This window comes from Hyperoodon ampullatus (genome assembly GCF_949752795.1).
Source record: "Hyperoodon ampullatus genome assembly, chromosome: 3".
Taxonomy (NCBI): domain Eukaryota; kingdom Metazoa; phylum Chordata; class Mammalia; order Artiodactyla; family Ziphiidae; genus Hyperoodon; species Hyperoodon ampullatus.
The window spans coordinates 96,402,219-96,417,248 of NC_136916.1; the positions used below are offsets into that span (position 1 = coordinate 96,402,219).

Genomic DNA, 15,030 nt, shown 5'->3' on the forward strand with positions numbered 1-15,030 from the left:
CCAATTCCAGTGAAGGCGTTAGAGAGTCAGGAGACCAGCAGCTGGACCCACGAGTGGTTTCTCTAGACTCTGATCCATCCCAAAGTGGATTAAACAGTCCAGAATGCAGGGGTCAGGATGGGGACAGGGGATTGGACTCCCAGATGTTCTCTTGCAAGTTCAAAGGATTCTTGGAATAAGAGATCGATTTACAAATTATTAAAATATAGGACCTAAAAATTCACACAGTAAATATAAATTACAGGCTATTATTTAAGTTATAAAGTGGCATTTTATGTTTCTTCCCCCAGGCCCTCACCAAAAATTTAAAAAGGCCTCAGGGCTTCCTAATGACCGAAGTGCTCAGAAATCTTCAACCAATACACCTTGGGGGTGCAACCAGCCTGCCCCTAGGCTATGACAGCTCAACTGCTATTATCTTGCCCACACCAGGACATGGCTTAAAGCAAGGCTGTTGTCCTGTAAACTTAGGTCAGAGCTAACTGGAGTGTAAGTCAGAAAACTGGAGAGACAAATTGTTTCAGGACTCAGGTGGACAAGTTGTTGTTGTCATTGTTTTAAAGTGCCTCATTTCCCAAAAAGGAAACACGAAGGGGTTTGATATCTTGTCACTACCCACACTCAACTGCCTAAAAGCAAGTGGCGGAAGGAAACGGAATCCAAATTGAGGATGTATAATTCTTGCTGCCCCAGAGCTAGCTCTACATATGTCATTTCACTCGATGTTTCTCATCTCAATAAAAGTATAGGCTGCATATAAGTAGAGCTTATCAGGAGAGGTAAATACAAGCCAATTTAACCTTCCTACGGCTGGTCTATTATCTGGCTATCCAAACACAATCCTGAGGTTGAAGCCCACCTTCCGGCCTTTTGCGTTCCACAGTACAATTCATAACCAGAGGGTGTGCTCAAAGCTCTGGTTTCACAACAGATTTCGTCCTCATCACAGGGCTACACTGTCACTACAGGCTCAGGGAAGAGGGAAGGTGAAGGTGATTACTGAAACGAGACCAGATCTTGAAGAGCAGGAAAAAAAAAAAAAGATAAAACACTTGTGAGCCACTCTACTTACAAAAGCTTGCTCTTCCTAAAAGAACTCTGTGAGAAGGCCAAGGGGTGAAGCACAGAGGCATTGCTTTTTCCCTTCCTTCTTCCCTGGCCCATATCCAGATACTTAGGGCTGCAACAAAAAGCCTCTTAGGTGGGGGCACTAAGGTGGGAAGAGGAGAGCAGGGGATCAGTACATTCCCCACCCTCCCTGAACTGCTTCTACTTCTCCAAAGGTTTTCCATTGTCCTTTCAACAAGTTTAAGAATGATTATACTTTTGTCTTCTCTAACCCTATCGTGTCATAAATCTATCTTTCTGAAACAGGAGGGGGAAAAGGGGAAAGAGTGGGTAATGAAAAAAGTGTTTGTGCCCTTTTGGCTAGCTGCACTTCGGGGGCCAGCAAATAGCCCTTGCTTAGCCCCATCCATCAGTCAGTAGCTACCCAGGGTGTGGGAGGATACATGTAGTTATATGTAATTATAGTTTCTAGTGCATATGTCAACAACTATATACAGGGATCTATAAATTAAATGCATCTGTGGCCACTGCAACTAGGTTGACGTACCTGAGCTCCACTACTTTTGGTGCCCTCCTCCTTGCGAGAGCTTCGGCTTATTAAAGAAGAGCCCCTACAGCTCCCTCCTTCCCCTGAGTCCTGGGGGAAAGCCCGAGTCACCCCTCCACGTAAGATACCGAAGAGCCAGCGGCGCAGAAGGGTTCGGTGCTGGGATCTCCCCACCCCTCCCCCCATCCCCCTTATGGCTCAGGGCCCTGGCGCAGCACGGTCCTAGGAAGACAAAACCCCGAACCCCCGGAGAATCGTGGTCCCTTGGCTGAAGATCCGACTTCAGGCCCCTCGCCCCTGCGGCGAGCGCGCGATCGTCGGGGGAAGGGAGGCGCTCACTCCCGTGGGGGTCACTCCCGCGGGCTCCCCGCCCGGTCCTGCTGCAAAGTCCTGCCTCCGGGCTTGGGGAGGATGGTTTCCGGCCACCCCTGGCACGGAGGGGTTCAACGACTCCCGGGCGCCGCCGCCGCTTCCTTCTCTTCCTCTTCGGCCCCCTGCGGCTGCTCCAGCGGCCCGGCCAGGGGGCTGTCGGCAGAAGGCTCAGGAGACACGGGCCGCGCCGCCTGCAGCGGGGGCGCGGCGCGCGGCGCCTCGCGGCGGGACGACCCCGTGGTGTTGGGCCCCGCCGCAGCCGCCGCCCCTGAAGTCCCGGACGGGCCGGTGGCGTTGGAGCCGCCGGGGGGCGGGCCGGCGGCTCCTCCCGAGGTCCCGGCGCCCACCGGCTGCCAGATGAGGCTGTAGTAGACGGCGAGCACGATGGCGGCCAGCGACACGGAGAGCACGTAAGCGAACACGGTGGCGAGTCGGACCCACTTCTTGTTGGTCTTGGCCGCCATCTTCGCCTTCTTGTCCCCGGTGTAGGTGGCCGGCTTGCCCCGCTCGGCCGGGGCCGCGTCGCGCTCCTTCATGGGAGGGCCCCGGCCTTTGCCCCGGTGCTCCACGGCCCCGGCTGGAGGGGGCCTGGCGGCCTGCAAGGACTGGGCAAGGGGCGGCCCGGTGCCCTCGGTTCCCGGCCACTCGGCTCTCCGCCGCCGCTCCTCACGCCGCCAGCCCGCAGCCCGCCACCGCGTCGCTGCAGCCGCCGCCGGGGCCTGGACCAGTCACCGCCGCCAGCGCCGCCGCCGCCGCCGGCCCGTCAGCTGCTTCCCGGCCGCCGCCACAGCCACAGCCGCCACAGTCGCCCGGCTCCGAGTCCCCATCCGCCGCCGCCGCCGCCTGCCCGGCCGCCGGCCGCCCGGTCTCCAGTGGCCGCGCGGACAGCGCTCTCTTCTCCTGCCCGGTTCCCCCGCCTCTCGCGCCGGCAACAAGGGGCGGGAGAGGGCGCTGCTGGGGGCTGCCTCTTAAAAGGGCGACGGCGGGGTCCGGAAGTACCGCACGGGGAGGCGGGCTGCAGGCGGGCGCCGCGAGCCCCGCCGGGACGCCCCGTTAAGAGACAGTTAACGGAGGCTGGCTCTTAAAAGGGCAATGTCGCCGCAGCCCCTTACGGGCTGGCGCGGTGACGGTGGGAGCCCGGGGCGCTTCTTTAAAAGGGGAACGGCGTCGTTTGGGGCGGAGTGGTGAACTGGAATGGGGGCGGGGAGGGGCGGTCGGAGCGCAGAGCTGTCAACTCTGGCGCCTCCCCTCTGTGTCCAGACTGTCCGAAGTGACAGGTGGTATAGCAGCAACGGCTTCCGCTCCCAGGCCCCAGGCCTCAGTTTACCCCGAGAAGTGGGGGTGATTTCACGTTGGTGCTCTCGACTCGCGCCCCGTTCCACGTACCCGCCGGGCGAGGCTTTCAGGCCCCTTTACACCTAGCGAGTCTGGACCATGTCGTCTGGCGTAGGCAGCCAAGGAAGCTGGAGCGTGCACTGTGGTTACAGGTGGTCGCGCCCTTTCCCAGCCCTCACCCCCCACCCACCACCGGATCCCGCCTGGACTTCAGGGCTCTCCCTATTCTCTGTCCTCGGAGATCCCCGAGTCGGCGGCCCAGACCTTCCACAGCTTTTGGGACAGTGCAAGTGCTGAGCTGTTTCTCCTCCCACCTTAGTCCTGAAGTTTGCAACAGGTCCCAGGTCCCGCTTTGGGGGGATTCCGACTCCCGGGTTTGGGCTTGATTCATGGACTCAAGAGGCTGCCCTGAACCGGTGGAGCGGTTTACAGTACAGGGCTTTTGCCTTCTCTGATCCTCTCCAGGTCTCAGAGCCTGGGAGGCTGTTGCCCTGCCATCCTTCCCAAGTGAGGCTTGTCATCCCTCGTTTAGGTGCGGACGAACCCCTCCAAGCTCGGACTCTCAGTAGCCGCTTACCCTGTGCCTTCCCCCTCCTTCAGCCCTCCTCTCTTTTGGCTTCTCTCCTCCCCATTCCCTGTCTATGAGGTTTTCTAGAATTTCTGGTTCTCTCCTCCTTGAGTTCTACTTCCTGTGTTCCCACAGCTAGGTGTGTGGACCTCCTGGGTATCTCAGTGGGTGTGGGAGACTGCCTTGGGGGGGTGGGTGGGGAGAGAACCCAATTAGGTCTGTCCTAATTGGGTTCTGTGGGCGAACCACCCCTCCTGACTCCTGGCTTCAGACTCTGTGGGGCTGGATCATCTCTGCCTTTTCCATTTCCCCTCTTCCACAGGAACCCTTAGCTTCCAGACACCATGCCCCCTGATGAAGAAGCCCCACCCCAGCACTGCTGCCCTGCCTCCCCCACTGCACAGAAGTCAAGTGGCTACCAGAGCTGAGTGTGTTGATCAGGGCTGGAACTCCAGGCCAATAGCCCAGCCCCTGACTCCTGAAGCTCAGGTGCGAGTCTGCCACTAGCAATGGCCAACTGGATGCTTATTTCAAGAACAGGCTGCCTTTTTACTTTCTGAGAGATTTTAAGGACATTGAAAGTTTGGAGTGCTTATTGCCTTCTGCAGGCTGATGGGGAAAAGACAACCACTCCTTCCCCAACCTGCTGCCAGGGTGGCCAGAGCCCGTCTAGCAGGGCGACCTGTTAAGTCAAAATCCCTGAATTGCCTCTGGATGTTGAACTCTCTCTCCACCTTACTCTCTGGCCTTCTTGGCAGGACCGATCATACCAGCTGTACCAAGGTGAATTATTCTTAAAAGATTCCAGGTGAGGCCAACCCAAAGCCTCCTTCCATCTGCTTCCTTGAATGCACTCTGAATTTCTTCTGTGGCAAATTAAACTTCTTTCTTCTTGCTTGGCTCCCAGCGGAGTAGGAAAACAGCCTGTCACTTTTTTCCACACTGAAGAATAGATATACTTGAAGCCCCTATTCAATTCCTCTCACCCTATTCTTCTCCAAACTAAACAGTGCCAGATTCTTTAACCTGTCATCAATAAGCCGTATTTATTATCTGGATTTACATAGTGTCTTTTACCCTAGGAACTCAAAATGCTTTCAGATATAATTGAGGCTGATCTCCCTGGTGCCTGAGCCATTAAGAAACCATTAGTGTATTCCTATTGCAGGCAACTAAACGGCCCCCTGGTGGCCTGAAAGTGAATATGCTTCTCTAAGTGCCTCTCCTGGACTAAGGGTAGGCAGAGTCAGAGCAGAGAATCAAGGCAGCTTGGGGATAGAATGGGCCCAAAAGGTCCTCTTTTGTAAATACCCTCATGGACCCTAGAACCTTCCCCACAGCATCCCTATGGAGCACTCTCCAGCATTAGCTAAAAGACCCTCCATGTTGGTGTACGTTATTGTCTGCTCCCTAAGGCAGCCCTTTCAGGCTTCAGAAAGTTCTGACCAATTGTAACAGCAGCAGTTCTGAGCAATTGTAACTGCATCCACACCTTTATTATGTGCTAGGCACCATGCTAAGCACTTACATTCCTTGTCTCATTTGTCTTACAACAATCTATCAGGTAGTTACTATTTATCTTCATTTTAGAGATGAAGAAATTGCCTCAAAAAAGTTCAGTAACTTCCCCAAGGTCACATAGCTAGATAGAATTCAAACCTGAGTCTTTCTGACTCTAGAGCATTAGATACCGATTCCTGTTCTACTCTGCCTCACTGGCAGAGCTGAACTTTGTCTCTGTAGTGGATATTGGGAGTACCACGCACATCACCCTCAGGATGGAGGCTCTCATTCCTCCAGCTGCTAGGAATGTTGGCTACTGATGGCTCACAGCTGCCACTGTCCCTGGGAATTGCCCTCAGGCACCAAAGGAAGCTGTATCTCTCTCTTGGCCTACAAGACCAATAAATAGGGCCAAGCTGCAACAAAACCCAGCCAGAGATGTGCAGGGTTCCTGCTAGGGAAGGAGGAGGGCTCTATCCCCAAGGAGCTGCGGAAGTAGCCAGCATGGACTGGCAGGAGCAGGAGAGGATGTATTGGCTGGATCGAGGGGGAGGTGAATACTAAGTTGAATGAGGGGGAGTTTATTGATATGGGAACACTCTCCCATGAAACAGGATTTAACATCCTGACAAGGATCCTGGGAGACAGGCTCACCAAGTGAAACGGAAATGCCAGAAGTATCATGGCAGAAGATGGAAGAAGGGTTCAAAAAGCTCAGAGAAGTGGGCATGCTCTACTGGGTATTCTATGTAAGATCAGAAACCCACTTAAGTTCTGCAGGAGGGCCCAGAGGATACTCTGGTTATCAAAGCAAAGAGGAGTGCACTGGTGAGAAGCTGACTTTTGGCTGTCCTACGCAGGCCAGGGCTGACAGCAAGAGGCCAAAACAGAACCGGCTCCCTAATAGCAATGGGGATGTTAGGACTGCGAAATGATAGAAGCCAGAGATTGGCACACTATTGTAATAAGCAGCAAGTCGCAGTGTCAGTTCGGGAGGGGGGTGGTCCTGACAATAGAGCTATGCAGATGGTTAAAAGTTCGTAGCACCTCTGGGGCAAATTAGTGCGAAGAGTGTCTTTTTTTTCACATTTTTGCAAGTCACTTAAATGTGGCTTTATAGACAACAGCTGGATTCTCATATCTGCTTTGGTTGGCAATATGTTGTTTTGCTTAAAATACGTGACGAGGGCTTCCCTGGTGGCGCGGTGGTTGAGAGTCTGCCTACCCATGCAGGGGACATGGGTTCGTGCCCCGGTCTGGGAGGATCCCACATGCCATGGGGCGGCTGGGCTCGTGAGCCATGGCCACTGAGCCTGCGCGTCTGGAGCCTGTGCTCTGCAAGGGGAGAGGCCACAGCAGTGAGAGGCCCGCATACCGCAAAGAAAAAAGAAAATTAAAAACAATATATGTGAAGAAAATCCAGCCTCACGAATATATGTATTAACAGTTGGAAAAGAGAGGAGCATTTTAATAGACTTTTCAGCTAATTGTGGGCATTTTCCTTTGATACTACACCAAAACTCAACAAGTAGTGTTTCCTTAAATGGTAGTTGTAATGTAGAATATGAAACTATGTCAGTGAACTTTTTGTACTCAATCATATTAAAGTCTATTGATCTACCTTGCATTCTGAATGGCTCTTCTACCTATGCATGATTTTGTAACATCCTTTGGTCATTTGGAAAATATTGGTTCATTGAATTATACAGATCTTTCAAATATTGATACAATTCATTATACAGTACTAAAAATCATATTTGTTAGTATCATCAGAAAAAGTTTTAAGTATTGGGAATCTGTCAAGTTCATGATAGTGCATACAAGTTTCCTAAAATTCTAATTTTCATTTGAAAGCTCAAATTGTATCATTGGCAAAAAATACTATCAGTTGCTTTCCTCAAAGTCACAGGCCTACTTGGTTTGAATCTGAGAAAATATCTGCCAGATAACCAAGTCTGGATGACCATAGTTTACCTGTCAGTTATTTTGTCGAGTGAAAATGGTGTTCTATGAAAAAAATGGCTAGTTTAGCTCATACTCAATTGCACAATTGCTTTTTCTTGAGAGAACCATTATATTTCTGGGTGCAGTATGGTGCTTTCTATTTAATTACAGAGAATATTAAAAAGACATGTTTTTAAGGGTTATGATTTAATAAAATTTAACAAATTTTATTGCTTCATTAAGGACATTCTTAAGTGAAACTGACGCTTTTCTTCCCTTCCTCCCTCCCTCCCTTTCTTCCTTCCTTCCTACCTTCCTGCCTTCCTTCCTTCCCCTTTCCTCCCTCCCTCCGTCCTGTCTTTCTTTTTTTCTTTTTCCTTCCTTCTTTTTTTACAATGAACTACCAGAACAGTTTAGTGCCACTGCCTTGGTTTGATAAGGTGCCAGAAATTTTATCCAACATTGTGTTTGCACCATCAGTGCAAATGTCAACACAGTTAAAAAGGTATATAATGTCTTAGTAGTATTATGCAAATATTTTGACCTTGTGAAATACCTGAAATGGTCTCAGGAACCCCCAGCCATCTGCAGACCACACACAGAATTGCTGAGCTGTACAATGAAAAGAAATCAGGAATGAAAGATCAGGAGTTTGGTGACAGTTGTTCCAATAAAAAGTCACGATACCTTGTCTGGTTTCCAGACCTGACTCAATTTTCAGATCTAGAACCCTTTTTTTTAAATTTACTTACTTTATTTTTATTTATTTTTGGCTGCGTTGGGTCTTTATTGCTGTGCATGGGCTTTCTCTAGTTGCAGCGAGTGGGGGCTACTCTTCATTGCAGTGCGCTGGCTTCTCATTATGGTGGCTTCTCTTGCTGTGGAGCATGGGCTCTAGGCACGTGGGCTTCAGTAGTTGTGGCACGCAGGCTCAGTAGTTGTGGCTCACAGGCTCTAGAGCACAGGCTCAGTAGTTGTGGTGCACGGGCTTAGTTGCTCCGCGGCATGTGGGATCTTCCCGGACCAGGGCTCAAACCCGTGTCCCCTGCATTGGCAGGTGGCAGATCCAGAACTCTTTGACTGAAGGAGAGGTTGGGTCTCCAGGAGGAAGGCTTCCATAATACTATGGCAGTACAGTAATGATTTTCTACTCCTTCCCCAAAGGGACCTATGGCCATTTACTTGGGTAACTGTACAGTGGGGAAAGTGGAATAGCCAAACATTTTAAGGTCATGCCGTGTCTGAGTTGACACCGATATCTGGAGACCCGAATCATCATCATGGCTGCCTGGTAGAGTGGCCCTACATAAAAGTACGTACAGGCTCATGGGCTGTAGAAAACGGCTTGATGAGTTGGTTAGAGGCCTAGAAAGGGAAACAATGGAAAATTGGGAAGAAGAAGAGGCACGTGAATGTATCTATGGGAGTTGACACAAAGTGTGAAGATCTATACATTGCATGTTAATGTCCACCCGAGAGAATCCACCATGGAGGAGAGGCTAAATAGCCAAGTAGATAGAATGACTTGGCTAGTTGACATTAGCCAGCCTCTGTCATCTACCACTTGTGCTGGCCCAACTGGCACATGGAAAAGTGGTCATGTTGCCATAGATGGAGGCTACACATAGGCATATAGTGTATGACGGCAGGCGTGCACCCAGCAGAATGGGCTCCCACTCACCAAGGCCGGCCTTTTTATTGTTGCTGCCAAATCTCCAACCTGCCAACATCTGATGTTACTTGGTAATAAGGTGACTACATTGCACCTGTTCTAATTGGGAAGGCTTGATGATTCATCTTGACTTGAATCAGCATGTGTTCTGGATGGCTTTTTCTTTCCTGCTAAAGGCCTCAACCAGCACCACTCTCTGAGAGCTTAAAGAGTGTCTGATTCACAGATATGGGATCTCACATAACATTACATCAGACCAAAAGTCCCACTTTACAGCAAAATGGGCACATGGTTGTAGAATCTTCTGGGCCCATCACATTCATCGCTATCCACTGGTGAATAGAGTTGATAGAGTGAAAGAAAAGCCTTTCAAAGGTGCAGCTGAAGCACTGTTTTAGAGATGATGGGACGCCATGCTCCAGGATGAAGTATGTACCCTATTCAATAACTATAATATGGTGCTATGGACCAACAGGTAGAATATAAAAGCCTAATAAACAAGGGGTTGAAGTAGGAATAACCCCACTCACCATCACTCCCAGTGATTCTTTGGGGGGAATTCGTGGTTCCTATTCCTACAGTTCTAGGACCTCTGGGTTTAGAGAATCTAGTTCCCAGAGGTAGAACACTTCCACGAGGGCACACAGAAAAAGAATCCCATCAATTTTAAGTGTGGCTGCTTCCTGCCTTTTAGATTCCTTGTACCAAGACACCAGCAGGCAAAAAAAAAACAAAAAAAAAAACAAGAGTCGCTTCCTGCCAGGGGTACTTGACCCTGATCCTTGGGAAGAGATAGGGCTGCTGCTATATAATGGGGTCAGGGAAGAAGATGTTTGGCACCCAGGCGACCCTCTAGGGTGTCTCTTGGTACTCCCTTGCCCAATTTTGGTAGTGAGTGGACAGATTCAGCAGCATGGTTTGAAAAGGGCATGGTGGTTAGGAGCTCAGACTCCTTGGGGAATGAGGATCTGAGTCACCCCACCAGGTAAGCCACCTAGACCAGGAGAGGTACAAGCTGAAGGTAAAGAGAATCTAGAATGGGTAATGGAGGGATGCTGAATATCAGTGTGACACCAAGACAAGCTTCAGTAGTGAGTGCTAAGTTCAACCTACTTACCTTCCTATAAGTTTCTCAGAGGAAACAATCACTAGAATTCTGGAGGGGCTATTCCCAGGCAGAGGGTGCTTACCATATGATGCAAAGAGTTCCAGGCTGTGCAAAGGGGGTACTGTCATGGTTGCTATGGTGCACTACCCAGATCCTGCCTCTGGGACCAAGAAGCTTATCCCCAAGTTGCTAGGAGTGTTGTCTGCTGAGCGCTCACAGCTGAGTCTCTCCCTGGGCATTTCCGTCAGCTGCCAAAGGTAGCTGCCTTGACTGACTTCATGAGGGATAATCTGCCTAGTCAATGTTGCTGGGTCGGGGTGGGGCGTTCAGTCTCAGTTGGGGCAGCTCTGAAGTGTCATCCCAACCCCCGAGCTCCCTGTGGAGGCGTCCTTTGTTGTGACTGCATCCTTGATCAATTTCTTCCTCTGCTCAGTCTTCATTCCTTCACTCCCTCAGATGTGTTGTTTCTGAGAGCACTTCCCAATAAACTTCCTACAAGAAGCAGATCTGTTTCATAATGTTTCATGAGAAACCTGACCTAAGACAGTCACCTCAGCCACCTAAGATTCCAACCTTTAGGACCCACGTGAACAAGTTTCATCCATTTGAAGGTGGACCGCCTGACCACCTTTATGTCCATGTTGTGGTTCCCTCCACCAGCCCTCACAGAATGTCAGGTGCATCCTACATCCTGGCCACCTTCCACCAAATGCCCTCCAGCTTGTGCGTTTCCCTGTGATAAAGCCACTGAGACTGAAGTCCCTGAGTGCATTAGATGTGGTCTGACATGCCAAGAATGAGAATGCGACCGACTGTTCCTTGGTTCTAGAGCCCTGGCTGCACATTGGAACCAAGACTGAAGCTCTTTGGAAATCCAAACGCCTCACTTCCTTCCCCTCTCGCCACCCACCCATCCCAGGTCCTGAATCAGTGGGTCTGGGAACAGCAAGGAGCATCCAGTGTTACCAGAGCTTCCCAGACGATTCTGATTGCTATCAAGATGGACAGTCACTGGGCTCAGTACTCCACTTTAATTCAGCAGCCTGAGTCTGTCCGTTTTTTCGACAGCCTTCTCATTTGACTCATATGAAGCTGGCTGTCAGTGAAAACCCTCAGTTTTATTCACACATGCTTCTGCTAAGCTGCTACTTCCCCACCCTGTCCTTGTACAGTTGGTGCCTTGGAGCTAAGCCCGGATCTCTCAGTTAATCCCTGTTCATTTTACCTTGTGAGGTTCAGGCCGTTGCTCCAGCAGGTTAGGAAGTTTGGGGATCCTGAGTCTGTCTCTCAACACCTCCCCTATCCTCACTGGCTTCCTGCTATTCACAAAGTTGAGGGGCCGGTTCACTGTGGCTTTGCCCAGGTCCTGATAAACAGATGGACCAGGACGGGAGTAAGGAGAGAAGCAACCAATCAATTCTGAGGGCACTCCTTATGTGCAATGCACCATGCCCACCTGGAGAAGGATGTTGTCTAACTTATTTCCATCACACTTATGAAAACGGGTCCATTTCACAGACAGACAAACAGAGGCAGAGAAGATGAGTAATGTGTCCAAGAATACCCGGTGGGGGGAAAAGCCGATCCTTTTCCTGCCATCTTCAGCTCTCATCTCTAGGTTTGTCATCTCTCAGAGAAAGTGACAAGGTTGGCCCTTCTGATGGGACAGAGATTTTTAGAGCTGGAAGGAATCTTGGAAATGATCAAAAACTTAACAGATCAGGGAGCTCAGGTAACTTGCCAAGATCTCACAGCTAACCTTTGCTCTGGTTGAGATTAAAATCTAGGTTTCTTGAGGATGGATCCAGTGTTCCCCTAGTTACACCTCCAGGTAAGTTTGATCCAAAATGATACTTCAAAGGGAAACACACATGGGACTGATTCTTTTCCACTTCTAAGTCCAGGCTGGTTCCTTCTATGATTCTAGGAGGGGTTGGCATGAGAGGACAGGCTACGTCTTCCTCCTGGGATTCTGCAGAGAACTCTTGATCGCCTGTCCTTTCTCCCTAAGGGAGCAGAGCCTCGGCACCTGCTACCCAGCCTTGTCCTTGCCTGCATTCACACTCGGCTCTCAGCATGCAGAGGGTGGCTGGATCTGGAGCCACAGCTGGACATACAGCCGGACTGATGGACACCTCCTGGTCTTCACTGTCACGCCTGCCTCATCAGCTGTGATGGTGTGGAGGTGGTGGGAGGTTGGCGTTTGCCCATGATGTGACTTCACGAGTTCAGGCTGCTTGGGGGACAGCCTGCTTCAGGAGCACCCCTAACTCAGCCTGCCCTGGGAAGGTGGGTCCAGGACCTGATCCACACAAACTGCTGGAAAAAAAAACCCACAAAAAGTCCAAAGAACAAATCAGTGAAGATAGTTGTGGAAAGAATAGCAATATACACTGAGGAGGAAGTAATAAGAAACTGCTTTTCTCCTGTCAGTGTCTACTAACAAGTAATAATAATAATAATAATAATAATATTGAGCTCATGTGCAGGCAGGGTATTAAGTACTTTACATCCATTATATTACTTAATTCTTATAGAGTCCTGTGAGGCATAATTATCCCCATCTTACAGGTAAGAAAGTTGAGGCACAGGACTGTTACAAGATAAACCAGCTAGTAAGTGGCTGGGTTCATAGAGTAGTGAGCCCAGCCTGGCTCCCTGTGCCCGACTAGGAAACAGATCTTCGAGGATGCAACATCTGAGCCAATCTTCATTCCAGAAGTAAACTAGCCACTGGCCCAAGACACTCAACAGGCCTCCGGGCTTCTGAACCCCACTGCTTCATCAGGTAAGTCATGGCATCAGGTAAGAAACCCACCTAATCTGACTCTCTTGTTTGTCTGGTAACTGGGCCACCCAAAGATCTGAGTTCGACTTCCACCGCTAAATTTCTCTGATGAACAGGTTGAGAAACCAAAAAGCAAGAGGTCCCCACACAAAGCCGCCAAGTGAGCAAGTGACTTCGGGACCTGCCCCCGGGGCTCCAGGCCACCAGTATCTCCCTGGGAGACAGCACGACCTTCTATGGCCCAAAGTTCTCACAGCCTTCTATGTCCCAAAGCTCGGACATGCCAAACTCTCCAGCATACCCATCTTCACAACTGATACAGACCCAGCAGCGACTTCCCTAAGGGTCTGCCTTCGGGGTTCCCAGCCTTTCCCCAGGAGGCACGTGCTCTCCAGTGCGCCCAGCAGGGGGCATCCTCGCCCTTCACCTTCTGCCCTGGGGGGGATGAGATTGGCAGACTGTCTGAGGCGCCCTCTTCTCAGCTCAGCCCAGGAGCCAGTCTCCCAAACTGTGTATCCGTGTGACCTCTCTGATTTTCTCTGTATCCAGTCTACCATTATTTACATAATATTTTTGTCAACTCACATTTTAAAAAACCTAAATGTATTTTTAAAGGAAAAAAATCCCTGTTGGATGAAGGTTTTCCCAGCTCCCTTTGCTGCTCGGATTTCTTGCATTCTGAGGGCTGCTTTGCAGGATGTGGGCAGGCAAGGACAGACGAAGCTACAGTTGGGGGGTCTCAAGAACAGGGTCCAGGCAGTGTCATCACTGGGTAAAGATGGGTGAGGCTTTGTTCTGTGGATTCAGAGCCTCAAACTTCAGAGCCGGAGATAGAAAGGGTAAAAGAGTAAAGAGCCCTGAAATCCTTGCCTTCCTTGTGGCGCCCCCAATCCTGTGAAATGAGAGAGCCTCCACCTTCCCCATCCCCATGCCGAGGGAGAGAGAGGGGATTGTCTTTCCAGGCCCAAAGTAGAGAGAAGGCTGCAGGGTGGACCAGAGGGAGGGACTTGGGTACGGGAGCAGGGGCGGCTGCAGGTGACGGGTGCAGGGGCTTTGGGAAGGGACAGGGATTTCCCTCGCAAAATGCATTCAAACAGACAGAGAGGGAACCTGATCCCAGGGAGGGAATTGAAGAGCAGGAGACACCAGAGGGGCCCCCCAGAGGGGTCCAAGGCTGGAGGGATGAGGGAGGAGAGATGAGAGACAGCAGGGCTTAGAGGGAGGGCAGGGCGGCTGAGTCCTGGGGGCACAGGGCATGGCAGCATGGAGGATTCCCAAGCTGTTTCCACAGGTTCAGTCAGGCCTTGCTCCAGGATCCACCCTGGTGGTCTTAGAATCATTTTTCCAGGGCTTATTTTTGTGCTAGGAACCCCCTCAGCTCCAACCCCTAGAGGCCCCCATCCTCCTGCCCTGGGCTGGACTGGCCATCAGAGGCAGTTCTAGGGCCTGGGTGAGGGTCCTGTTGTTGTCAGGGTGTGGCACAAATGTCCATGTTGGGACCTGGAACAGAAAACCGGGCCCTGAGAGGGGAAGGAAGTCCGGGGCAGAGCTCCCGGCTCCCCCAGCTGGGTTAAGAAGGGTGATGAGAGCAGATTAGGCAAGAGGAAGTGGGCTGGGCTGGACTGGGCTGGGACTGAGCTCCCGGGCCAGGGCCGGAGCAGAGTTAGGGCCATGAGCCCTGAGCAGCACTGTGAGCTGAGGCCCCTGCGAGCAGCCCTCCTGCCCCAAGCGTTCTCTCCCACAGGCCCCGGCACAGGGCAGAGGAGGGAGCCTGGCAGGACAGCAAGGTGGAGGCTGGTGGCTGAGGGGTGCTTGAAGCAGCGGTGTGTGTAGTGGCGGCTGGTCAGTGAGGTTTCAGGCCTCGTCCAGGTCCGGAGGGCCAAGAGGAGGGAGTCACGTGTGACGCGGGTGAGGGGCGCGATTGCCTCACTTGCACCTCATTTTCATGGGGAGGAAGCACCGAGAAGGAGGGGCTGGGTGTTCAGCAAACTTTGCTTATTCAAAATGCTCAGTCCCAGCTGGACCCTGCTTCTCCCTCAGCTCCCACCTCCAGGGTGGTCCCAGGCTCCTCGGCCTCTGAGAGTGACCCCTGTGCTCTGGGACCCCACCTCTGTGGGGGTCCCTT

At 51.4% G+C, this 15,030-nt stretch overlaps 1 protein-coding gene across 1 annotated transcript; it reads right to left on the reverse strand.

Moving 5' to 3' along the window:
• Positions 1–2,058: 2,058 nt before the first annotated feature.
• INAFM2 (InaF motif containing 2) lies at positions 2,059–2,523 on the reverse strand (the record flags this gene model as incomplete). Its single annotated transcript, XM_079700603.1, has 1 exon — positions 2,059–2,523. The coding sequence occupies one exon, from the start codon at positions 2,521–2,523 to the stop codon at positions 2,059–2,061; it is 465 nt and encodes a 154-aa protein (XP_079556729.1).
• Between the last annotated feature and the right edge of the window lie 12,507 nt (positions 2,524–15,030).